The 24,115-nt window shown below is 56.4% G+C and overlaps 1 protein-coding gene across 1 annotated transcript; it reads left to right on the forward strand.

Annotated features, from left to right (window-relative positions):
• The first annotated feature begins 248 nt into the window (after window positions 1-248).
• On the forward strand, window positions 249-23,023 carry SDC1 (syndecan 1). The gene is made up of 5 exons (XM_019755448.3): window positions 249-604; window positions 18,494-18,575; window positions 19,532-20,010; window positions 20,642-20,777; window positions 20,917-23,023. Exons 1-5 carry the CDS (start codon window positions 539-541, stop codon window positions 21,084-21,086), a joined length of 933 nt encoding a protein of 310 aa, XP_019611007.3. The 5' UTR covers window positions 249-538; the 3' UTR covers window positions 21,087-23,023.
• The last annotated feature ends 1,092 nt before the right edge of the window (window positions 23,024-24,115 follow it).

A 24,115-nucleotide genomic window follows, 5' to 3' on the forward strand; every position in this document is an offset into this window, starting at 1 on the left:
GGCAGTGCGCCCCTGTCACCCCCCCACCCCCCCACCCCCCCACCCCCCACACCCAGGAGCAGCGGAGCTGAAACGCCAGGAATCACTGCCTAAGCCGCCCAAGGCTCGGGAGACCAGCAATGCTCTGCCCCGGCAGTGCGGGGGCGGTGCCGGAGCGCCGGGGGTGGGGCAATCCAAGGGGCCGGGCTGGGTAGCTCAGGGGGCGGGGTCCTGGGGGGTGGGGACTGGGGCTGGCCCCGAGACCTGGCGAGCTGGGGGTGGGGGGCTACTTTTTGCAACGGCTAAGAGCCTGTGGGTTTATTATAAGGCGGAGCTCGGCGGGAGAGGTGCAGGCGGGAGCTTAGCCGGGAGGATCCAGCAGTAGAGAACTGACTGCAGCCGGCGGACCCCACAGCCCTTGCCCAGGACAGCCGCGCGCTGGGCATCGCCCGAGGGAGCCAAGCGCAGCGCACCCGCCGGAGCCGGTCCGGAGCTCCGCGCAGTCCGCGCAGCCCAGACCCGCGCTGCCCGCCGCGCCCCCACCGCCGGTCTAGGCAGCATGAGGCGCGCGGCGTTCTGGCTCTGGCTCTGCGCGCTGGCGCTGCGCCTTCAGCCGGCCTTCCCGGTGAGTGCAGCTGGGGCTGGGCTGGGAGGCGGCGGGAAGCCGGGGCTCGCAGGCCAGTTGAAGCCGGCGGCGGCACGTGGAGGGGGAGGGGAACCGGGGACTTCTCTTCTTCCCGCCCTAGCCCGGCGACAGTGAACCCCGAAACCCAGGCCCCCTTCCCATTGCCTCTGCCGTCGATGGGCGCCGCGCGGGTCCACCAGCTCCGGGCTGGGGGCTGGGGCGCCCGGTGGAGCGGAGCCTGTGCCGGGGTCCGGCGTTCAATTATGTAAAACGGCTCCATTTGCGTCGGAGCCCGCTAGCCTGCGGCGGCGCCCGGGGTCGCTGGCTCCCACCTCGTCACCCCGGGCACCGCGGCGGCCGGGCTCCCCGCCCGTGACCCTGGAGGATGCATTGACCGCGGCCACAACACCCCGCCTGTAGACCCTAATTTAAACCAGACCCGCGGTGCCCCGGCGCCCGGCCCCTTCAGCGAAGGCAAGTTTGGGCGCAGCGGAGCCGGCGCGAGAGCGGGCGAGCGCATTTGCCAAGGAGCGGGGGCCGGAGCTGCGCGGGGACACGGGGCCGGCGGGCGGAGGTGGGGCCCTTGGGGTTTCCGTTGGCTGTCGGAGGGGAGCCGGGCCGAGCTGGCAGCGGGAGGTTCTGGGAAGTTGGCCCCACAACGCTAGAGAGCCGCAGGAACCCAACTTCTGGGCTGAAGTTGTGCTGCCAGCGGAGGGGCGCGTGTCGGTCCTGGGGATGGCCGGGTGGGCGGGCGGCTTCCACGCAAGTGGACCTGGAATGGCCATTCCCCTCCCCCGGCCCGGCTTTGTGCTGAAGCCGCGCGGAGGGAAGGCGGGTCGCTTGGCCCGCCCAGTGGAGCTGGGAGAAAGAGGGACAAATGTGGATGGAGCCGGAGGCTGGGGGAGGCCTTTGGGTAGGACTCCAGCAAACACCTTTGGCGAGGGGTGGGTCTCTTCTATAGAGGGACCTGGCCGACAAAAAACATCCCGAGGGTCCCCAGAAAGTGATCTCCCGCCCCGGCCGCCGTTCGCTAGCCCGCCTTCCCCAATGGGGGCGCTTTGTTCTCGGCCCCTGTAACCTATTCCTGGGAACCGCCCCGCAGTGCCGGCCCTGGCATGGGCTGGGACCTGTGCCGCCGCCAGGTGTCAGCGCTGGCCGCTGGGTGTCCACGGCCACCCTCCAGCCCCCACACCCGGTGCTAGAGTCCCGAGGTCCTCTCTGCCGGCGGGGTCGGCCATCCCCTGGGATGCAGAGGGGAGGTTCGGAGCGAGGGGCTCTTCCCCTTCCGGAAGTGGCGGTTTCTCGCCACCACATCTGGACCGCTCGACTTCCCGGGCTCTGGCACAGGGAGGCACGTGGGCAGAGAAGGAGCACTGGCCGGGGTGGGTCCTCTACTTGTAATGTGGCGTGTGGACAAGTCGCTCAGCCACTCTGACCCTCTGTAAGCGTGTCCCTCTAGAATAATAGTAGCTCCCAATTATTGAGAGCGTTGGGTATTTTACAGGGTCTGACCCCAGGTGAGGTGCTTCCCAGGTGACTGTTCTTGAAAGCATTTGGATGTCCAGTAGAGGGTCCCTGATGCCTCTTGAATTGCGCCTGTGTGTGTGTGTGTTGTGGGGGGATGCCATATCTGGGGAGTCGTAGGGACAGATAGGATTTCTGAGCTGGGTCTCCAGTGCAGTCCTAGCTTTCAGGTCTAAGAAGTTGGCCTCTGTCTTCTCCTTTGGTCTTTAGGGTTGTGGCTTCTGTAGGACTTAGCTTGTGCCTTGAATCATAGTTAATACGGTGGAGATTCTTGGCTTGCTTCCCTTGCCCACCTGGTCTCACCTGGCTGCTCCACTCTCTCCATACCCAAGATGGGGCCTCAGCAGGGGCCTCAGCTGAGGTGCAGTTCTCCACCTATTTCCAGCCAGAATCGGAGGAGTGGTGGTGGTGGTTTGTTTGCCTGCCTTGGGTGAGGCTGGCATGCCTGTGAGCTCCAATCCGAGCAACAGTTAACAGGGGGAGGCTGATGGGATTTGAGATTCTCTGTGGACGTTTCCCAGAGTTTCCCGTGTGCTGGGAAGGAGCAGATGCTGCAGTATGAGGCATTTTTTTTTCCTCACCTAGAAACTTTGACACATTATGAAGACACAGGGCTCAGGAGGCAGTTGAGTCTCAAGGGGGAAAGGAGGGAAGTAGGGAGGCTCCTTAGAGCTGAGGTTGTGGGAGGGCTTCCTGGAGGGGGTGGGTTGAGCTGAGCCTGAAAGCACTAAGCTTTGGGGTAATACTCTGGCTTGGAGCCTAGGTTTTCATTTTTCTTTTATAAAGTTTAGGTTTTTATTTTTTTTCCTTTCTCTTTCCCAGCCCTGCCCTTTCCCTCTTACAGTGGATGTCCAGGTTTGGTTAGAAGTGAGGGCATAAAATGGCATAAAATACCTTCCCAGAGCTCTCTACAAGCTTCCTAAAAGAAGCGAGGCAGTGGGATTTGCCTAAAATGAGAAGGTGTGCACCGGTTGCCGAGATCTGGCTCTCTGAGGGTTCTCTGGCCCCAGTGGGAAGCAGGTCAGAACCACCCCTGGGGACTGGTGAGATGGGGCGTGATCCCTGGGCACCTGACTTTCAATGGGCAAGGGAAGGCTGCTAGGGCCTGAGGCTGCTCAGAACCACTCCCAAGAGAAGAGAACAGGTTTGTCTAAAAAGGTTTCTGTGTGTGTGTTTCCTGTGGTCTTTTGTTTCTGCCATACAAGAAAAATGGTTTGTTCTGGGATAGTTATTTGCTGTTTTCCTCTTCTCTTTCTTGAAAGGCATAAAATCTCTTTTCGCCTTAATTATGGGGGCTAGTAGAGACATTTCCCGATGGCCTGGCTGAGTGGGTGGGGGTGGGGGCAGTGCTAACTGCTCTGCTCGGAGCTTTCCAGAGGTGATGTCACTCCTGGCTTCAGCTCCACTGGGAGGGTGGAGCCAGTTTAAGTCTCTACCTGTGGTTCATGGTGGGTTCCAATAAAACCTCATTAACCCAGATTAGTGGGGAGAGGGATGAGAAGGGAGAGGGACCTGGAAAGAATTAGTGAAAAAGCTTTAATTTTGGAGTATTTTATAGAGGAATCTTCTACTGCAGCAGAATTTGGGATTCTGAAATCCCTTAGGAATGAAGTATACAGGTTTTTTTCAGGGAGCTAAGAATCCATATTACCCTCAAAATATCCTTATTTCGGGCAGGTCTCTGTGAAATACTTATTTCCCTTCCTTTATTAACAGAAGAATACTAAGCATAATTGACTCTCTGGATGCCAGGATCCTCATTTTCACCGTGTTAGGTTGCGATATGTCTCCTGGGTTTATTGAGCTCCAAAGAGGACTTTGACCCTGTGCCCGGTGCCCCCAGGTTACCACATTTTGAATTCTGGTTTGTTCTTTTTCCTCTTCCATCCATGTCTGATAGCGGCCAAAAGTTACATGGGTGTGCCGAAGTGTAGCTAGCAGCTTTTCGGTTCAGTTAATTGGCACTTTTCTCCAGCAGTACTAAGAAACGAAGCAGATGTGTTAGAATTAATTCTAAGGCAAGAGTTTTCAGCTCTGAGTAAGGGTCTTGCCTGTGGTAATGTCCACGATCTGTGATAGATGGATCTTGTGCCTTCACAGACCTCAGCTGGGACCTCTGCGGTGTCCCTGCTAATACCCAGAATAACAAAGAGGCTGTTGAGGGAAGTGCTTGCAGGCCTCCTCCCTGAACAGATGTGAATGACCTCTGGGTAGAAGCACCTGATGACTGTGTGTTCCTCTACCTGGCTTGAGGTGTAAGTGACTTGCCAGTCACAGGTAGCCTGGACCCAGCCAGGCTAACTCTAAATCTTGATTGGCCAGGGCCTCATACTTAGTTGGGTGCCGTCTCCATCTGTTCACCATGTTTATTTGGATTGTGGTGCCCTGTCTTAGTGCACCCATACTGTTTGACAGGTCAGAAATAGCTTTAGGGTAAGTGGAGCCCCAGGACCAAGTCTCAACTCTGCCACTAATTTACATTATCTTGGGCGAGTCCCTTCACTTCCAAGTCTTGATGTCCTGTGTAAAGCAGATAACGTACCTGTTCTCCCTGTCTCCATTCTGTCATTTGCATATTCATTGCATAATGAACGCGTGAAAGTGTTTGGTAATGAAAGTGCCAGAGGAAAGTTAGCTGTTGATAGAATTAGAGGTACCTTTAACTGAGTGCCTACCATTGAGTGCTTGGTACTTTTCCTACATTCTTATTTAATCTTTACCCCAAACCTTTACGATCTATATCATTGCCCCCATTTGTTCACGAAGCCTATAGAGCTGAGCCCCTCCAAGGGGCAGAACCAGCGTGTGTGTGTGTGTGTGTGTGTGTGTGTGTGTGTGTGTGTGTACGTATGTGTACACACACAGGTGTGCCTGGCATGAATAAATTGATGGACTGTCAAGTCTCCCCTTGACCCCATGAAGTCCAGCCTGTGGAGCTGGCTGAAGCCTGCAAGGCGCTCCTGGGTATTTGCTGCTCCATCCTGAGGAACCACGGGCATGCGTGTTTTGGATCAGTGGGTGTTGGGGTGGGCTGAGCTGGCCTGAACAGCGCCTTTAAGGCAAAGCCAGGATTCAGGCAACATCCTGGGCATGGGTTGGGATCACCTTATGGACAGGCGAGAGCTCCTCCCAGGAAGTCTCCGTCAGGAGCCAGTGGGCTCACGAGGAGAGTGCATTGGCGCAGGTGGGGCGAGGCCTGACAGTGGCACACTGTCCCCAGGTTTGAATGGTACCCTTACTCTTACCCCCAGGGCAGCAGCCAGCCTGAACTCTCTTTCTTCGTGGGCGCTGGAGAAACATGCAGAATTAGTCGATCCTTTTCTTAAGCCTGGGAGGTGGCCACCATGGTACAAGTTGGGTTACCAGACCCAGGACTTCTGGCTCCTCTGCTGGTTTCCACCTTCTGGCCCCCTCCAGTGCCAGGTTCTGCTGCGGGAGCAGCCACATGAGAAATTGGTCATTAAATGAATTCTAGTCCAGAACCCTGGTAGTTTTACAGAACAAACTATTTCCTTATTTTCTCCTTCTTTTCAACAACCAATTTTGGAGTCTTGGGTTGAAAGCCACCCCACCCCCAGGGCCTGCCTAAGTATGTCTAGAGAGAAGGAATGGGATTAAGGGAGTCTGTGGAAAGAGGGCTTTTGGCGCCAGGACCCTGCACCCTGGAACACATTCAGCACGGTGTCATTTCCCTTTCAGCTGTTCCAGCAGAGGCTGGGCTTTGGATAGGAGTGTGCATTCTGGAACCTGTCTCGGAGTGGGCCACAAGTACTCTGTGAGCACCCCGACAGTGCCGAGGGAGAGCAGGCGTGTGTCTGTCCCTTCACACAGGCGGCTTGTTTGGGGCGCAGGCTGTAGAGGTGAGACCACAGATGCAAGACCCTGCGCTCAGGGTCACTTCAGCAACTGCACCTTCCAACTCCGCCGGATAAGGGAAGCCCCTGCACAGCCCTGGGAAGGACTGGGTTTATCTGTGTGATGTTACTGTTTCTGTCTGGCCCCAGGAAGCTGGCATTGGGAGGGGAGTCAGCATTAGAAGGTCCCATGCATTTCCAAGCCCCAGGCCGGGACACCGAATTAGCTCCCCTGGGCTTGGAGCTGTGGGAGCCAGAGTGGGGGTGGCATGGGGTAGCCTAAACTTCCTCTGGAAAGTGTCCTGCTGCCTTGTCAGGCTGTGCAGGTTTCGGAAGCCTGTGGGTCTGGTGGGGACCAAAAGTGTTTGGAGGCAGACTTATGGGGGAAGGGGAGCGTAGTAAGCAGTCTTGGGGCTTGGGACCTTCAGGTCGGGAGAGGGAAGGCTGGCGGCTGGACCTGCTCCTGGACTCAGTCATGTTTCCTGTTGGCTCAAGCACGGAGGCTTCCAGATGCATCCCCCCTTCTGCCTCTGGAGCCCCTTGAGGGTCTCTCTCCTCCTGGCATTTATGGCTCTGTGGGCTGCCTAATTATATGTGGAGGCTGCTCCTCCTCTGCCCTTTAGCCCTGGGAAGAACTCTTCAGAGAGGGAGGCAGAGGGAGGGAGAGAGAACACGCAGGTGTGGGGTGGTGGCCCTGGCCAGAAGCATGGGTTGCAGCTGTGGCTGGTCTTTGCCTGGATGTCCCAACTCGATTTCCCCATTGGGCTTTCTCTGCTCATTAGGCTTCAGTCTGAGTTTTTTGGGAAACCTGGTCACCACCTATCTACAACTTCCTCTGCAGAAACCGGGAAGCTGTCTTATCTCCCTCTTTCCCTCCCTCTCTTTCTGGTGGATTTCCCTTTTTAAATGTAGCCCCGACACTCCTCCGTCCCTGGCTTTAGAAGTCTGTGGAAGTTATTCCTACAGGAAAGAGCAGCCAGGACACCCGAGTCCCAGTTTGGCCCCCGACTGTGTGGCTCAGGCAGGCCATTGCCCCCTGCACTTCAGTTCCCCATCTGCTCAAAGGGCCTCCTTTCCCTTCTTCGGCTCTGAAGCCATGTGGTTTTAGAGAGATCTTGTCCTGGGAAGGGTGAAGGTGGCCCTGGGGACTTGGCGGGGGGGCTGTTGGTCCTCCATCATTATTCTTTTGGGGACCTGAAGCAGCCCCAGCTACTGGAGGGGTCACCTGTGGGGTGGAAGTCAGGGCAGGCTGCTTGGAGGTGGGCTTGGAGTTCAGTGTGGGAACCGGAGGTGGACAGAGGCCCCTAGGCAAGGTCTGGCTGGGAGTGGGGGCCAGGCGGTGTTCTCTGCACACACCCAGGCATCCTGGCCACTTGCCTCAGATCCGCTCATCAGCAGGAATGGGAGCCATGACGGGCAGGTTGGGGCAGTGGGGAAGGCGAACGTGTTTATCGCTCCGCTCATCAGCTGACTCATGGTGCCAGGTCCTCTGCTGGGATTCATCCAACCAGCCCTGACCGTGAGCCCAATGTGTGGGGGGAATATAGTGAGGCAGGCTAGGGCTTGGGGGCCTGGCTTCCAGCCCTGGCCCTCCTCTTGACTGCTGAGTGACTTTGTATATGGGCCTCTTTTGACCTCAGTGAGCCCATCTGAAATGAGGAGAGGGTGCTGAGGGGCCGAGGTGAGGCCATGCAACTGGGGCTGGTGAAGTCTTGTGGCCATGTCACAGGACTGGTGGGTGTCTGGGCATGGCCTGCCTCTGCTCCTGCTGCCCCAGGAGAGCTCTGCCTCAAGCATGGGGACTGTGAACCAGACCTGACTTGACCAGATTTAAAGCCCAGAGCCTTGGCACCTGCTATGTGCACAGCCCTGTGCAGATGGAGAGGGGTCCGTGCCTGGTCCAGGGGTGCATATAAGACAGGGTGACCATTACTGGAACCAAACAGGAGGGGTGGTCTGTGCAGAGAGACCAGAGGGGCAGCAATGGCTGACGATCCTTCAGCCTGAGAAAGGGTTTGTCTCACAGTCCCAATATAGTAGTTTCAAATCAGGAGCTCGGGTTGTAAGGCAGAGCATTTTCTGGCTATGGGAAGCCTTAGGGAAGGTGGGGGGTGGGGTCCCCCCAATAGGGGCAGCAGCAGCAACAGAGGCTCCAGTCCTGTTCTGGGACCACTTTTGGGTACCGTTGATCTCTAAAGGTATTGATACTGTGCCACCACAATGATGTTGAATTCATTATCTTTCCCACTTGGGACGACCTGGTACTTCCTGTGGCCACGTTGGCCCTTGCTGGGTGCCTTTGGGGCCCTCAGCAGGCTGAGGATTCTGGAGCCTGGCCCGGGTGGAGGGGACATGGGGAAGTGGGAGAGAACTTCTGGAGAGCAAAGGTGAGCTCGTCCACCCCTGGCACTTAGCATGTGCTGGGCACCAGGAGGCCGCAAGAGGACTGAGGACTGGCACTGCCAGTAGCACTATGGTGGCCACTGATGCCCAGGGCCTCGCCTGACCTGGTTAGGGACTTGACTGTGTCAGTTCCATGGTAGGGACACAGAGGCGGCATTGGTTCTTCTATAGCTTCTCAGCATCTCGCTGCCCAGGAAACTATCTGGGGCCTTGGTGTCCCGTCTTCAGGGAGTGTCCTGCATGGATATGTAGTCAGGTTTGGGCTCGCAGGGCCCTAGGCTTCAGGGTGTTTCAGGAGCCTGTGACATCATTCCCGCTTCTCCCAGAGAGAACCCCTGGGGTGAGGTACTGCTGTCCGTGGTGACCACATCTCTTCCAGGATGGGGTGTGGGGAGAGTCTGGGCAGCAAGACCTATGGTCCAGGCCAGGAGAATGGGCCCACTTGGGCTGAGCGAGATCTTCAGGCTCTGCTCATGCCTCCCCTTCCCACCGCCCACAGGCAGTCTGCGTGGGGGTGGGAGGTGATAAGGGGCTGGGGGCTGGGAGGTGATGAGCATAGGTGCACAGTTTTCCTGCGGCGGGCTCAAGCCAGGAAGCCAGCCCCAAGGTCTCCATGGTGAGTCTAAGCAGTGGCTGAGGCATCCTGGGCTCTGGGAATTGTGTGAGGAGCAGAGCCCCTGACCTCATCCCCGTTCTCTCTGACCCCCTGTGGAACAAGACCATTCTGCTAGACCCCCATGTAGGGTCTGCCTACATTTGGGGTAGTACTGGGGCTCAGTCTGGGGTCCTGAAGCCTTGGGGCTGGGCAGGTGAGGTAGGACCCAGAGCAGGCTGGTTAGTTAGTCTGCCTTGGTTAGTCCCACTTGGGTCTGGAGCAGAGAGAGGTGCTGTGTAGGGGGCTGGGAAGAACATAGGACATGGAGTCCGGCTGACTCAAGATCATTACCAGGGTCTATCACTTCCTCCCTTTGTAATCGGGCACATTTGTTTACTTGCCTCTAAGTCCCAGTTTCCTCATCTGTAAGTTGTGGGTTTTCATGTCCTGCCTCAGAGGCTTTTAAAAAGATCCAGTGAAATAACATGTGGCATGATTTGGAGTTCCTTCCTTCCTTCCCTGGGCTCAGAGGAGCAAGTCTAGGGGAACCTGCTTGGGGAGTCCCTGGGGAGAGCCCCTGGTGGCTGTGACTTGGGGAAGGGGTGCATTGTGACCTGGCCTGGCCATGTCGTCCCTCTGTGTGAATGGCCAGCTGGTTTTACCCCAGAGTGCTCATGTAACAGGGTCTGCAAACATGGCTTTTGCCCCTTCTCAGAAATATGAGCCTCCTCTGGCAGGCGGACTTTGCTTGCCTCCATCTGACCTCTGCTAGGGGTTGGCTCCTGATACAAGGAGGTGTGGGCTGGGCTGGCAGGCAGTGGGAAGAGGCCCGGTGAACCCAGACACCAGGGCACCTGGGTGGGGGCTCAGGCCAGCTGAGCAGCACCTTTGGCTGTGGGGGATGGTGGCCTGTGTCGTCTGAAAATGCAGACTGGGTTTGCCCCACCCCTAGGGTCCTCCTATCTGCACTTTTCCCTGTTTTCTTCCTGAGGGTAAGAGAGGGAGCCCCCGTGGTCTTTACCACGGTCTTGACTGCAACACGATACTTAACAGCATGCCTTCTAGAGGAAGATTGCCTGGTCTCAAGCCCTCTCTCTAGTATTTCAGTGGCTGTGTACCCTGGGACAAAGGACTTGTGCCCTTTGCCTCAATTTCCTCATCTGTGAGATGGGTATGGCACTAGAATCTAAGGTTATTATAAAGATTAGGTTAATTAATTCAAGTTAAGTGCTTAGACTAGTACCTGGCATGTAGTACTCGATAAATACTAGCTGTGATTACTGTTTTCTCTTAAGGCCTAATTCAGGTATTTCTGTTTTTCAAGTAACCCCCAGTCCAGGTTAGATCCTTAGGGTCTTCCTTCCACCCGTGACTGTTTCTGAGTCGTGGGCAAGGTGTTATGGCTACTTAACCTTTTGGAGGGAGCTCTGAGCTCCTAAGACCGGGACTGCATCCATAGTCCCCCTTTCAACCGCTTCAGCACCTGTTCCCCCTTTCGGGGCCTGAACACCTGCTGTACGCAGGTGCTGCCAAGGACCTGGAAGCTCAGCTGGGCCTTTGAGACCATGTGAACCTTCCAGCCATCAGAGGCCTCCAGACAAGGACAGGCTAACGGTGAAGGGGCCTGTGCTGCTTTGCTTCCGTTTGGGCTGGGGTCCCACCGGTGATCTGGGGAGCAAGCCTAGTTTGTTCAGACCCAGCCTTCACAGAAAATTCTGGTTTCTGTTACTCAGGCCAGAAAGTACCAGCTCCATTCTGCCTTGGGACCCCCAGGAGCGCCCTTTAAGGACACTCTGCCCTCTCTGTGTTTCTCTGAGCTTGCAGCAGCCTCAGTGCTCACTTGGTCTGAATTGTACCTGATCTTAGAGCAGTTTCCCAGACTAGCCCAGTATTCATCTGGAGGTGGGAGAGGAGAAGCCATGTGTATCTGTGGCTCAAAGCTAGAGCGAAGGGAGCTTAGTCTTTCTTTCTTGGGCATGGGGTTCGCTGGCAACCATATTCTGACACAGGTTAAAAATTTTGCTTTTGGGCAGCCGGTTAGCTCAGTTGGTTAGAGCGCGGTGCTCTTAACAACAAGGTTGCCTGTTCGATCCCCACGTGGGCCACTGTGAGCTGCGCCCTCCACAACTAGATTGAAACAACTACTTGACTTGGAGCTGATGGGTCCTGGAAAAACACACTTAAAAAAATAAATAAAAGTTATTTAAAAAATTTTTTTTTTGCTTTTGGTATCTTCCAGCATCCCTTTTGCAATTCTTTCCCATCTTTCATAGCTCCTACTGACCCCTAGTACTCCAGTTCCAGAATTCACCCCTCCCCCATAGAGAGCTGATTTACCCCTGCTGGGAATGACCAGCACTCCTTAGTCTTCCCAAAGGTGTTTTCATTTTAAAGGGGTCCTCCTGTAACTACAGGGGCACTGAGAGGAGAGATCTGGGTGATTCAGTGCAGCCCCTCCCTCCATATGCACACAGCTGGAGCCCCGGCTGGCTGCAGGTTTGTCAAAAGCTACAAGTTTCTGCCTCCATGAAACTTAAGAATGCTTTATTTAGCCAGAGCAGGGGGAGGGTGTCTCTGGAAGCCCATAAGCTAGAGGTGTCAGGCTCCCAAGCCTGGTGGAGTCTGGGGATTAATCAGCGGGGGAGCAGCAGTTCCAGGGACCCTCATGAGGGGCTGGCTGGGGGATCCTCCCCAGAGCTGCTGGTCCTAGCTGTCTTGTTAGGACAGCCAGGGCTGCGGAGGGACAAAGCTCTGGAGGCTTTGGCTGCTCCCTCTGCCCCTGTAGGTTGCCATCCCCAGGGTCACCTTCATTTGGGGTATCTCCAGCATCCTGCCAAGGCCATAGCCCCCTGGGGAAACTGAGAGCAATGACACCAGTCACTGTGATCAAGTATTCCCTCCCACCCTCACTTGCCATCGCTGGTCCTCCCACTGCTGATTACCATGTTTGTGGCATGGCACCCCGCAGGTGGCAGCCTGCTGTGGCCGCTACATCTCGCTGCCCCTCGAGGGTGGGCCTTGACTCCCCAGCCACAGACTCGAAACTAGGAGCCCCTTTGCCACCACTTGGCCAAGCCCCTGTTAGACAATGGGCAACTGGAGGCAAGGTCGTTTCCAAGGTCACCCAGTAAGCTGGGAACAGAGAGCCCAGGCTACAACCAGTTTTTCCCAATACCGGGTCTGAATACTTTCCCCACAGCTACTCCTTGTCTGGCTTCCAGCGAAGCACCGGTGCAGAGGGTGGCTGGGCCCGGTTGGGCGGCCTTACTCAACACTGAGTGGAATCCTGTCCAGCCCGGCCCAGGTTCTGGCAGGTGGGGAAAAGCAGAGGAACTGGTCTTCCAGCTCCTAGCCCCACACCCAGCCCTCAGCTGGGCCTGCTCTGAGACAAGTCCTGGCTCGCGAGCTGGAGGCAGCGCCCGCTCTGTGGAGGGGTGGCTGTGGGGGTGCTGGTGGCAGCTCTGACCTGGTTTGGTTATCGGGGCTAGCACTGGCTGCCAGCATCTCCTCTCAACACAACCCCAGCCTCTTGTGGTACCCCAAGCAGGCAACATGGGGCAGTGTGGGGACAGCCGAGGTAGAGGAGTAGGTTCCCAGGAGGTCCCGCAGAAGGCCCCTCAGACATCTGTGCCTCCCTCTTAGTAGAAGTGCTGATGGGGGTTGGGGCCTCTTTGGTGTCCTTACGGGTGCACATCCTCAGCCCCTTCTTGGCCTACCTGCCCAGTCCCCAGGCCCCTCCCACCCTGAGTCCACACATCAGCCCCTCTGCAGGTCCCAGCTCGACTTGATTCTCATAGAGAGACACTGAGCTGATAAATTACTGTGCCTGTCAGGCCGGAAATGCTGATGCTGCCCCGAGGCATGGTGGGGCCCTCCCTCCAGGGAGTGTTGGCAGAGGGGGAGATTTCAGGGTCTGGAAGCCATAGTTGGACATCTGTGCCTCCTCAGTGGCCTAAGCTTGGGCAGCTCTCAAGTTAGGAAAGAAGCCTTGGGGGAGGAAGTGATTTATCTGTCGCCCCCATGTTATCCGGGGGGTGAGGGGACAGGAGGGAGCCGTTTAGTGTCTTCCTGGGCCCTGGGCTGAGGCCCTGCCCCTGCCACCTCCCCTGCCGTGGCTGTCCACTGCCAACTTATCACCCCACACCACCCTGGCCTCACCGATAAGGAATTGGGGTCACTGTTCCCAGATCTCAACCTAACCTGTCAGAGCCCTAAGGGAGTTTAGGATTTTCCAGTCAAAGTGGAAAACAGGTCCAGAGAGAGACAGAGAGCTGCCCAGGTCACTGAGCAAGGCAGCATAGAGCTGGCCCTCACCTTGGGGCAGCGACCTGATCAGGGCTCTTTCCACGCTGACATCCCTCGCTCTGGTCTTTTCCTGAGACCCTTGCTCCAAGATACTTTGGGTTTGACCTGCTTGGGCCTTGCGGTCTGTACTTAGGCCATGTTCACCAGGGCTAAAGGTGGGGGTCCAGATGATCCCCCAGATGAGGGAAGGCAGAGTCACAGACCGCAGTGGCTCAGGGCACCTGGGCGTTTGGTGGGCCTCAGGAGTGGGGCTTTGTGTTTTGCAACATTCTCTTCCCCTGCCAGCCCTGGACAGGCAGGTGGTCCTGTAAGTTGGCACCGAGGAATCTGCTCCCCTCCCTGGCCCAGCCCTGCCTCAGCTTCTAGTAGGGCCCACCCCAGAGAGAGAGTCAGCAGCTCTCCCACTCTCTCCTGTGGGTTTTAGCCAGGTCACTGCATCAGGCCAACGGAGGGGAAGACAGCTGCCTGGAGGAGGAGCTCGGCCCCAGGCAGGCAGGACAGATGCAGTTTGCTTTTCTTTGTTTCCTGCTTCTTGCACTGCTGGGAACAGGGGATCAGTGCTTCTGGAAGTTCAGAAGCTCCCCCAGCCTCACGGTGAGGGCAGTTATGACCAACAGATACCTAAACCCTCTTTCCCACTGGATGCTGCAAAGGCTGCCACGCCACTGAGGCCCCCAGCACTGCCGAAGTTAGTGACTCAGGGCTCACTGGGGTCTTCTTCAGCCTGCCTGGGGGCTTCAAGGCCAGCCTTAGTGTCCCTTGTAGGGTGACCCTCGGTGCCCTAGCCTCTGCATCTCCCCCTTCTGGAATCCTCCTGAAGTGGGGTTCCTGGCTGTCGGCCCTGGGAGCTCACCAGGATCAGACCTTTTCTTACCTGCTTTACTCCCCAAAGCCCCTGGATGATGGTCTCCCAAGTTTTGAAGTTGAGAACCCTGTTAAATATCAAAGTCTGTGACCTCCTTACACAGTATTGTATTTTTAGCATGTGTTGGTTGAAAAAGCAACATGGTCCTCTGAACTCAGTAATGCTTTTTAAAGGATCTGTGTTTTATCCCTCACTTGAGTCAAGCGGCAGGTGACACGTTAGTGATTCAGTATGTTGGTTGGAAACCACAGGTCTTCGGACCTGGTAGCAGTGGCTGATAGGGTGGTGGGGGGAGGGGGAGAGGTCAGCCCAGAGTTAGACGCTCCTTCCTGGAACCTCTCGGAGATGCCCACTTGATGTCCTGCTTTGTGACCCTGCCAAGGAGCCTTCATGCCCAAGATGTTCTAGAGAGAGGCTGAAACAGCCCAGGGCCCCGCAGCAAGACAGGCCAAGGGCCCTACTCAGATGGAGGTTCCAATGGGGTGGCTCTCGTCGTGGCCATTGTAGGGCAAGAGCTGGGGACTCGCCTTGAGGCTGCCTTCTTGAAGCTTCTCTGCCAGCCCTTCCTACCCTCAGACTCCCCACCTGCTCTTGGGTGTGGCTGGCAGCAGCATGATGAAGACTCAGCCCCTGGTAGCCCTGACCTGGTGCCCCGTGTCTTCCCCTCTCCAGCTCTTGAGCATGAGCTGGCAGGCACCTTGGCCCCTCTGCCTCTGGGGCAGGGACAGGAATTCTTCCTAGGACTTGTTGAGGAACTTGAGGCAAGTTTCCCTTAAAACAGATGGGCCAGCAAGGGAAGGTGGTCCTCGGGGCTGGGGAGAGGGAGCAAGATGGCAGGTGAGAAGTGCTGCCCGGAAGGCTGCAGACATTTATTGCCGATGCCCAGTGGCCTTGGGCAAGTCCCTTATCCTGTCTGCCCCTGACCCTTAACTGTGGGAGATGCTAATCTCAGCCCTGCCTACTTTCCCTGCAGGTGAGCTGGAGGAATGAAAAGTGTTTCCAGTGTGAGAGAAGGCCTCGCTCCTTTCATACCCTCTATCCTGCTCTTCTTACAGCCCCGATGCCAGGTCTTCTCTCTTCCTTCCCACGCAGCCCCCCCGGGTGTGGCCAAGCGCCCAGTGTGGCTGAGACAGATGGGCTGATTCTTCTGTCGCACTCCCTGTCCCCCAGCCTCCATGTGTCTGCCCCATGACCTCTAACCCCTACCGTGCCAAACCTGGCTTTGTCCTTTTAGGCCAGTGGGCTTTCTAAGGGTCTGTACTTTGGGTGGGGAAGGAGCAAATTGGCCCTTACTTTGAGCAAACTGAACATGTGGAAGTTTGGACCTTACTTTCCACAAGGGTTTTGATTTGTTGTATGAAAAGCTGATTTTCCTGGGATTGGGGAGGTTAAAGGGCCCCATTAAAGGTATGGGCTGGCTTGCCTTTCCTTCCTATCCCAGACAGCTTGTGGTGGGTTCCAAGCTGGGCAACACTGTCCCAGAGTAGCCCCGGCCACGGCCAAGGGGCCTCTTGGAAGGACCAGGGTCAGAGGCAATGCTGAAGAGAGCCTCACATGTGGCCTTGGAGGCGGCAGGCCACAGACTCTTAGCCACAGGGCTGCTTGGTGAAACCGGAAGTCACCCCACACCCGAGTCAGCTGGCAGCTGGTGATCCGAGTTCAAACTCAGCAGTTTCTGCTAATTCCTCCCCTGGGAGCTGAGGCCATCACAAGAGGTTGAGGTGGAGGGAGGGGATTTGGGAGGCCACTATAGCCCATCCCTCTCAGTGGAGACCTAGTCCTGAGAGGGGAGAGGCTCCCCGGAGGCCAGGGAGTTGGTTTCAGGGAGAAAGTGTTTGCTTAAGACCTTGTTGTGTACACAAGATCCGGGGAGGGATAAGCCGAGCAGAGTTGAGGAAACAAATTGTTTTTAGGGACTGGGCAGATCTAAAGTCTTATCTAGTCAGGAGAGAGGCCCTGCCCTTGGGAAACTGCTAACCTGTTGGGGCTTCTCTGTAGGTGAGAGGCTGGGCCTCCCTGGCATTCTCTGCAGCATCTGGCATCTCGGGCGGTGCCTCCAAGCTTGGCAGGACCCCCAGTGCCTTGAGTTGTGTGCAGGCCTCAGTTCCCTCATCTGTGACCTAGGGCCTGGACCAGTGGCTCTGGCTTCTGCTGTGGGAAGACTCGGCACTCTGTACAGTGCTGTGGAGGCTGGTCTGGCTGGAGCGCTGACCTCTGCTCCATGACCAGCTTTCTCTAAAAGGGAGGGAGTAGGTGTGTCAGGACCGGTGCTCAGCCCCAGGGCCTCCTCGGGACTGTGAGGGTGGGCAGAGGCGTTAGACAAAGGTGAAGCAGGATCTTGGTGAGTGTGGGTGGGTGGGGGTCCTGTGAATGCTTGTCCCCCTAAGCTGCCCAGTTGGGAGCAGTCTACCATGGGCCTGGATAGGAGTATTGGGGGGGGGGGGGGTGCCCACTCTGTACCTGCCTGGAGGCAGTAGTCTTTGTTACTGAACAGTGGGGATGGGCTTGGGGAGGCTGGAGCCCACTTCTAAGTTCTGTGGTGGCAGGACAGCTGTTTGAAGCAGCACTGGGGATGGCAGAGACAGGATGTGGCCTCAGGTGCAGGTGGAGGTCAGGGTCTGTGACTGTTCATTGTAGATGGGCCGTGATGGCTCAGATAGGCCCTTCTGGGGCCCAAACTCTTTTACTGGATTTTGAGGGGAGAGGTTGGGGGAAGGTACAGTTTGAGTTTTGTACTTTCAGAGGAAGCTCAGTGGTATTTCTAGCCTCTCAGTTTCTACACGTGTCTGAAGCTTACATCTCACCTAGGCCCTGGATGCAAAGCCCCAACCTGGTCCAGCTCTGCCCCAGGCAGCCTCTGGAGGCCAGAGGGCTTGTCTCTCCCTGTTCTGCTCCACTCAAGAGTGAGACCCTGTGGCCTGTGGCCCGTGGCCAGGACCTGGTGGGGGCTTAATGGGCTGAGGAAGCCCCGTTCCCTGAAGCCCAGCCTCGGGTGGGACCTGCCTTCTGACAAGTGTGCACAGAATCTCCTGCGAACCGGCTCCTTCCTGCCTCCTCTTCTTCTGAAACCCTGCCCACCTCCATCGTACCTCCTCCCAGACAGGCCCCAGAATCTTCCTCTCCATGCTGAGCATCTCTTGTTCCCTGAGTTCCGGCAGCCCCCACTGTTGGTGGGGTGCTTACTGTGGGCCAGACTCTGTTAGGATCTTCATGTGTATGAACTCACTGTATTTTTACAATCCTGGAGTGTAGATAATACTATTGCCCCATTTCACAGATGGGGAGACTGAGGCCACAGGAGGGTTAGTGATGACCCAGGGCCATTCAACTAGTAAGTGGCAGAGGTTAGGGGATCGCTAAAGACTTTGAGCTCTGAACTATGCTATCCTACTTCTCTGCTCATTTTTTTTTTGTTGTGGCCTGTGACCTTGAGGCCCTCTCAAGTTGGACTGTATTATAGGGTTATTTGGGTCAAAGTCTTGTTGCTGAACGGGATACTCATAGCTCCTCTTCCTGCCACCTGGCTGCTGGATCTTCTCTTCCCCACCTGCTGTCCCGGAGCCAGTGTTTCTGCACAGGCCCAATCAGCTATGTGTGGTGTATCTTGCCTCCTGGCCCCACTCCCTGGTCTTGCCAATGCAGCCCCTTGCCCCAGGCACTCTGGCACCTGAAACCTCTGGGCCAGGCAGGCAGCATTCCTGGGGTGGCTGTTTGCACACGGGGCCTGCTCTGGGTCCATAGCCCGTTTGTCAGTGCCTCCTTAGTGCAAGGCTCCCTTTAGATTAGTCTCACCTGTCCCCAGCCTGATGAGTATCCCCGTCCTTCCTTCCCCAAGTGGGCCTGGACCAGTCCTTCCTGTGGATGAGACTCAGCCCGTGCCCATCCCTGCCCCTCCCCCCACAGATCCCTTGGTGTCCATACCCTGGTGCCCAGCACTCCTGGAGGCTGCCTTTCTGGAGCCAGGGCTCTGTGGCATTGTTCGTGGAGGCTCTGGAAAGCCCCAATCTTGGACCCCAAAGCTCCCTGGCCAGTAGCCCCAAGACCTGATTCTCAGTGTGAGCTGGTCTATGGGGTCCCATGGGAGCCATCGCCTGTGTTCCCAGTATTGGTGTCTTGGGGCAAGGTCCCTGTGTTAAGGACACAGGGCTTTGTCATCATAGCACTAGGAGGTGTGTAGCGGACCAAAGGGTTGCCCAGAGCCACCCACGATGGCTTCCTTCCTGTGCTGTGTGTGTGGGGAGGAGGGGGCAGGGGGACATTTACCAGCTGTATAGGATGGGGACCTTGGAATAGCAGGACCCTAACCGAGCCTCCACTCACACCATTTTCTGATCTTCTCTCAGCAAACTGTGGCCACAAATATGCCCCCCGAAGATCAGGATGGCTCTGGGGATGACTCTGACAACTTCTCTGGCTCAGGTGCAGGTGAGCTGGCATGAGGGCCCCACCCGACATGGCATCAGGCTGTTGGCTGGGGCCGGCGGTCAGGCGGCTCCCTGGCTGAGCCCAAAGAGTGATGCTGGGGAAGAAGATGGCATCTGCCCTGCAAGGAGAAGAAAGCATGTGTGGGTGGGGAATGACTGCTGTGGGTTCCAGGAGGCCCCACGGGCCACCTGCTACAGACCATGGACTATTACTCTTCTTATTGGGCAACCTTTGGAAGCTTATTTGGCTTCTCCAAGCCTGTTTCCTCATCTGTAAAATGGGAACAATATCTTGACTTCATAAGGTTGTTAGGAACTGTAAGGTAGCACAGAGCCTGGTGGGGTGTATATCTTTATAAATGTTCCCTTATCGTCCCCATTTTCCCTTTCCCCAGGGGAGAGAAGTCCCTAGCTAGAGGTGGTCAGGGAGGCCTCCCAGAGGAGGTGCTTTTGAGCTGGACCTCAGAAGAGGGCTGAGGCCATCCGTGGGGAAAGGGGTAAAGGCAGGGGCCCAGGAGCTGGGAGGTAGGACATGAGCCTCTGTTCTTGGGGGCCTGGACCTTTCTGGGGAGAGAGCAGGTGTAGCTGGGAGGGAGCCCAAGAGGCGTGTGCACTGGGGATAAGGCATTCAGGCCCCCGAGGATGCCCCCACCCATGGAGCAGGCTTCAGCAGTTACAGGAAAGGTTTCTTCCCAGATGGCTTTGGTATCACATGGCTCCAGAGACCAGGCTATCTCCATACAAAGGCAACTCTCCGTGTCCATTTTCAAGTCAAGTTTAAGCTCAGCTGGCTCTACCTGGGGGACAGAGTTTCTCATGAGAGGACGAGTTTGCTATGCTGGGCTGGGAACCGGAGCCATAGGTCCTCACCCAAGCCATCCTCACAGCCTGAGCTTGGCTGGTCTAGATGTTCTGAGGTCTCCCCCACCCCAACAAGCTCTGCTTCTGGCCTTGCAGGTGCTCTGCAAGATATCACCTTGTCACGGCCCACCCTCTCCACCAGGAAGGACATGGGGCTCCTGACAATCATGCCCACAGCTCTAGAGCCCACTGGCACTGATAGCATCGCTGTCTCCACCTCCATCCCGCCGGCTGGAGAGGGGCCTGAGGAGAGAGAGGCGGTGTTCCTGTCAAAGGAGGAGCATGACTTTACCACCCAGGAGAAGGATACCACCCACCCGCCCCGTGAGACGTCGCCACACCCAACCGCCCACCGGGCATCAACAGCAAGAGCCACCACTGCCCAGGCACCTGCCACCTCTCATTCCCACAGGGCCATGCAGCCGGACCACCATGAGACCTCAGCTCCCACAGGACCTGGCCATCTTGACCCTCGCGTTCCCAGCGGGGAGGACAGAGGTCCTTCTGCCACTGAGAAGGCTGACGAGGATGGAGCGGTCACCCAGTTCCCAGCAGGAGAAGGTTCTGGGGAGTCTGTGAGTGTCTGCCCGCTGTGGTCCTCTGCGTTTCCTGGGACGTTGGGTGGCCTGTGGGTGAAGTGGCCCCTGGTGCCCAGTCGAGCACAGAGCCTTGGGGTGGGGGCACAGGTTGGTCACCTGACACACTCAGCACCCTGTGTCCTGTGAGCACATCATTTTCCTCACTGTGAAGATGGGACAGGCTCCTGAGGCCGTCCCCACCTCCAGGACCGAGTCCAGGGTGGGATGGGCTAAATACGAGACGAGAGCAAAAGAGTCCTTTAAGATCACCAAAGAGGGCTTCCCAGACTTGGGCAGCTCCCTGCTGCAAGTGGAGAAGTTCTACCCAGCCTTAGTCTGTCTTACAGTGGCGTGGTAATTTCACTTTCCACGAACATGGGCCTCTTTATTTTCACATAAAAACATGTGCTTTATATCACTTGACATGCTATCTCTGCCACAGTCCAGCCAGGGTCCGTGTGATGGGGCTAGAGGGGCCTGGCTTTGGGGTCCAGAGGCCTGGTGGGCTGTGTCTGAGCCGGTGGCAGCTGTGACCGGGGAGGCCTGAGCTGCTTCCAGGTTTGGAAATGGAGCTGGATGCTGCTGCTGGCAGCGGCCGCCCCATCTGATGGGTCCCGCCCTCCCGTAGGACTTTACCTTTGAGGTGCCCACGGAGAGCACAGCTGAGGCTGCTACAGAGCATGAGCAGCGGAATGAGCCCCCAGTGGAACACGGGGCGACTGGGGCCTCCCAGGGGCTCCTGGACAGGAAGGAAGTGCTGGGAGGTGAGTTTTCTCTCCGGTGGGTGGGGAGGGGGGGTCTGTCTTTAGCTCTGGTGTGGGGCTGACCACAGCCAAGGCTACTTCTGGGGCTGCTCAGCCCCAGGAATAGCCGAGCTGAGCCAGCCTCTGTCCACCCACCCAGGGGTCATTGCTGGAGGCCTCGTGGGGCTCATCTTTGCCGTGTGCCTGGTGGGCTTCATGCTGTACCGGATGAAGAAGAAGGATGAGGGCAGCTACTCCTTGGAGGAGCCCAAACAAGCCAATGGTGGGGCCTACCAGAAGCCTAGCAAACAGGAAGAGTTCTACGCCTGACGGGAGCAGTCCTTCCCCTCCCCTTGCCATTTGCTAGGCCCCCACTTGCCTCTTCCGTGAAGAACTGCAGGCCCTGCCTCCCCTGCCACCTCCCCAGCGCTCCCAGCCTCTTCACCCCACTTCCCGCGGAGTTCTGGGGCACGCTGGGGGCTCTCCTCTGCTTCTCTGACTTCTGCCTGGAGACTGGGGCCCGAGCGCTTTCTACATCTGACTTTTCATCACAGCCAGCACCTGGCATCTCACCGTTCTGACTCAGTTTCTTCAACCTGGAACAGCCCCTCCCCGGCCCAGCTCTGGAGAGAAAAGGGACCCCACTGCGTTGGACCTGGATGGCCCTGTGGCTGGAGATGCACGGGCTGAGGGCTGACACCTCTAGAGCACTTACTGGTAGAGACCGACGGTCTTCGGGGTGCTTACTGCTGAGTGGCAGAGAGAGGAGTTCAGAGCCCCATCCGAATTCACTTTGTTTTGTGGGGAGGTCTCATTTAGATATCAACTTGTTTTTGCACATGTTTCCTTTAGTTTCTTTGTTCATAGCCCAGTAGACATTATTACTTTTGAGGTAAGTTAAGTAAGTTGACTTGGTTACCCCCATCTTGGCTTCCCTAATCTACGGTCAGGAGACAGTATCAGGGTTAAGAAGACTTTTTTGTTTTTGTTTTGTTCTGTTTTTTAACTAGGAGAACCAAATCTGGAAGCCAACAGAGGCTTAGCTTATGTGTTGTCTCTTGAAGTTTGTCACTCACGTGTGCAACAGGGTATGGAATGTCCGTTGTTTGGCCCCGCTGGTGGGCTGGCTGATCCTGGCTGCCGTGGGCGGTCACTTCTTTTGAGCAGTAATGCCTGTGTCCATGAACTTGGGGCCACGGCCATGGCCTGGGCTGCTGTGATGTTGAGGAGACCTTGTAAGAATTGCATCCTGGCACTTCAGGCTGGGGACAGAGAGGACTGTGGGGTGAGAGAGGTGGCAGTGGCCCAAAGAACGGCCCACAGACCGAGCCCTTCCTTTGACACCATCTCGAGGGACACTTTCTTCTGGAAGGTGACGAGAGGGGTCCTGGACATACCTGGCACTGAGTTGTTCCATGAAGGACCAGGTTCACCTTTGATTAGCTCCTGTGGCCCTGCCCTGGGCTGGAATCAGGAATGTTCCAAAGAGTGATAGTCTTTTGCTTTTGGCAAAACACTACTTAATCCAATGGGTTTTTCCCTGTACAGTAGATTTTCCAAATGTAATAAACTTTAATATAAAGTAGTCATGTGAACTCTGCTGCCTTTGCTTCTCTCTGTGCTGGTCATGTGGATGTGACCAGCCTTTTGTCCAAATACCAATATTGGAAAACTAAAAGCTCTGTGCCTTCGTCTTTCCCATGGGGAGGGATTCTGGGGCTAGAGTCCCTCTGGTTTGTTTGTTTTTTGTCTTTGCTGAAATTCTTCTGGAGGTCGGTAGGTTCAGCTCAGGTTATGTAAGGCCTGATGTAAATTTCTGTGTTGCCAAGCTCAAAGCACCATCTCCTAAATGGTTAAAGGAACTGTGACAGCCCCGAGGCCACTGGCCCCACTGAGGCCTGGAGCCAAGGCCTGCCTCTCAGACACCTTGGACAGGCCTCCTCTCACACCTTTGCTAGGACCAGAGGCCCCCAGCTGGGGCTTCTCGGAACTCCTGTACTTGCTTATTTAAGTTGACAACGTTCCAGCTGCTGCGTTGGCTGCTCCAAGAGGGGGGACATCTGTGACGCAAAGAGACGCACCGCCTAACAAAGGGAACCTGTGCCCTATGTTCAACACTGGGACTTCCTGCCCAGAATGTACGACTGGACATGACTCGGGGGTGGGGAGGGGTCTGTGACCGTGCTCATCTCTGCTGGTCCTTGGTGGCGCCGAGCCTGTGGCTGGGCCCATCCATGTAATGCTAATAAACGGTACTTGTCATTCTAGGCTATGGTGGTGGTTGTTGAGTGTCTTCTTGGCCTGGTGATATCCTTCCCTGTCACAGCCTGGGCTGGGCAGTGGCTTGGGGAAGAATAGCAGAAGAGCACGGGTCCCTCTGCTGTCAGGGAGGCTATGTCCACCTCCCCCTAGCCCTGTGTCAGCCCTCCTCACTGCCCCTCCTCCCAGGGCTCTCTGTTTCACTCTCCTGCCCAGCGCCTCCTCATTCTCCTAGGTCATTCCTTTCCTCAAGGATGAGGTTTCCTACTGACTCAAGTTTGCTAACATCTGAGTGATCATTGTTGTAAGACTTCTGAAAACTCACCAGGAAACAGTCTCAAGTGCCAAAGGTCTAAAAAAGTCTGCACATTAGCGAAAAACTGCAGTGGAAATTTGGGGGGTTTCAAAAGGGCAGTGCAGGGGCTGGCCCGGTGGCTCAGGCGGTTGGAGCTCTGTGCTCCTAACTCCGAAGGCTGCCGGTTCGATTCCCACATGGGCCAGTGGGCTCTCAACCACAAGTTTGCCAGTTCAATTCCTTGAGTCCTTTGGTGGGCCCTGCCCCCTGCAACTAAGATTGAACACGGCACCTTGAGCTGAGCTGCCGCTGAGCTCCCAGATGGCTCAGTTGGTTGGAGCGTGTCCTCTCAACCACAAGGTTGCCAGTTTGATTCCAATAAGGGATGGTGGGCTGTGCCCCCTGCAACTAGAAAACGGCAACTGGACCTGGAGCTGAGCTGCGCCCTCCACAACTAAGACAGAAAAGACATCAACTTGACTTGGAATAAAAGTCCTGGAAGTACACACTATTCCCCAATAAAGTCCTGTTCCCCTTCCCCAATACAAGTTTAAAAAGAAAAGAAATAAAAAGGGCAGTGTACCACAGGAACCCCAGTATTCCCAGGGCATCTAGCAGCGTTCCCCTTACTCAGAGTCTTGTAAAAGCTGAGGACTCCCCTGGACCCACGCCTCAGCTGGTCGTCCATGGCAGATCTCCCCATCTGGGGCCCTTAGTACCTGACGCACAGTCTGGCTTTGGGTGTAGGCCAGCCCCTGAAGCCAGACCCCAGGTGGGTCCTGGGGGCACAGAGAGGGAGGCACCA

The sequence above is a fragment of the Rhinolophus sinicus genome, chromosome 2 (genome assembly GCF_057876585.1).
Source record: "Rhinolophus sinicus isolate RSI-liver-muscle chromosome 2, RSI-T2T, whole genome shotgun sequence".
Classification (NCBI taxonomy): Eukaryota; Metazoa; Chordata; class Mammalia; order Chiroptera; family Rhinolophidae; genus Rhinolophus; species Rhinolophus sinicus.

Bases quoted from the DNA above. Each gene is read 5' to 3' on its own strand.
- SDC1 (XM_019755448.3), top strand. From the start codon at position 539: ATGAGGCGCGCGGCGTTCTGGCTCTGGCTCTGCGCGCTGGCGCTGCGC. The intron at 20,011-20,641 runs GTGAGTGTCTGC...GCCCTCCCGTAG, and splicing joins GAGAAGGTTCTGGGGAGTCT to GACTTTACCTTTGAGGTGCC. The intron at 20,778-20,916 runs GTGAGTTTTCTC...CCACCCACCCAG, and splicing joins CAGGAAGGAAGTGCTGGGAG to GGGTCATTGCTGGAGGCCTC.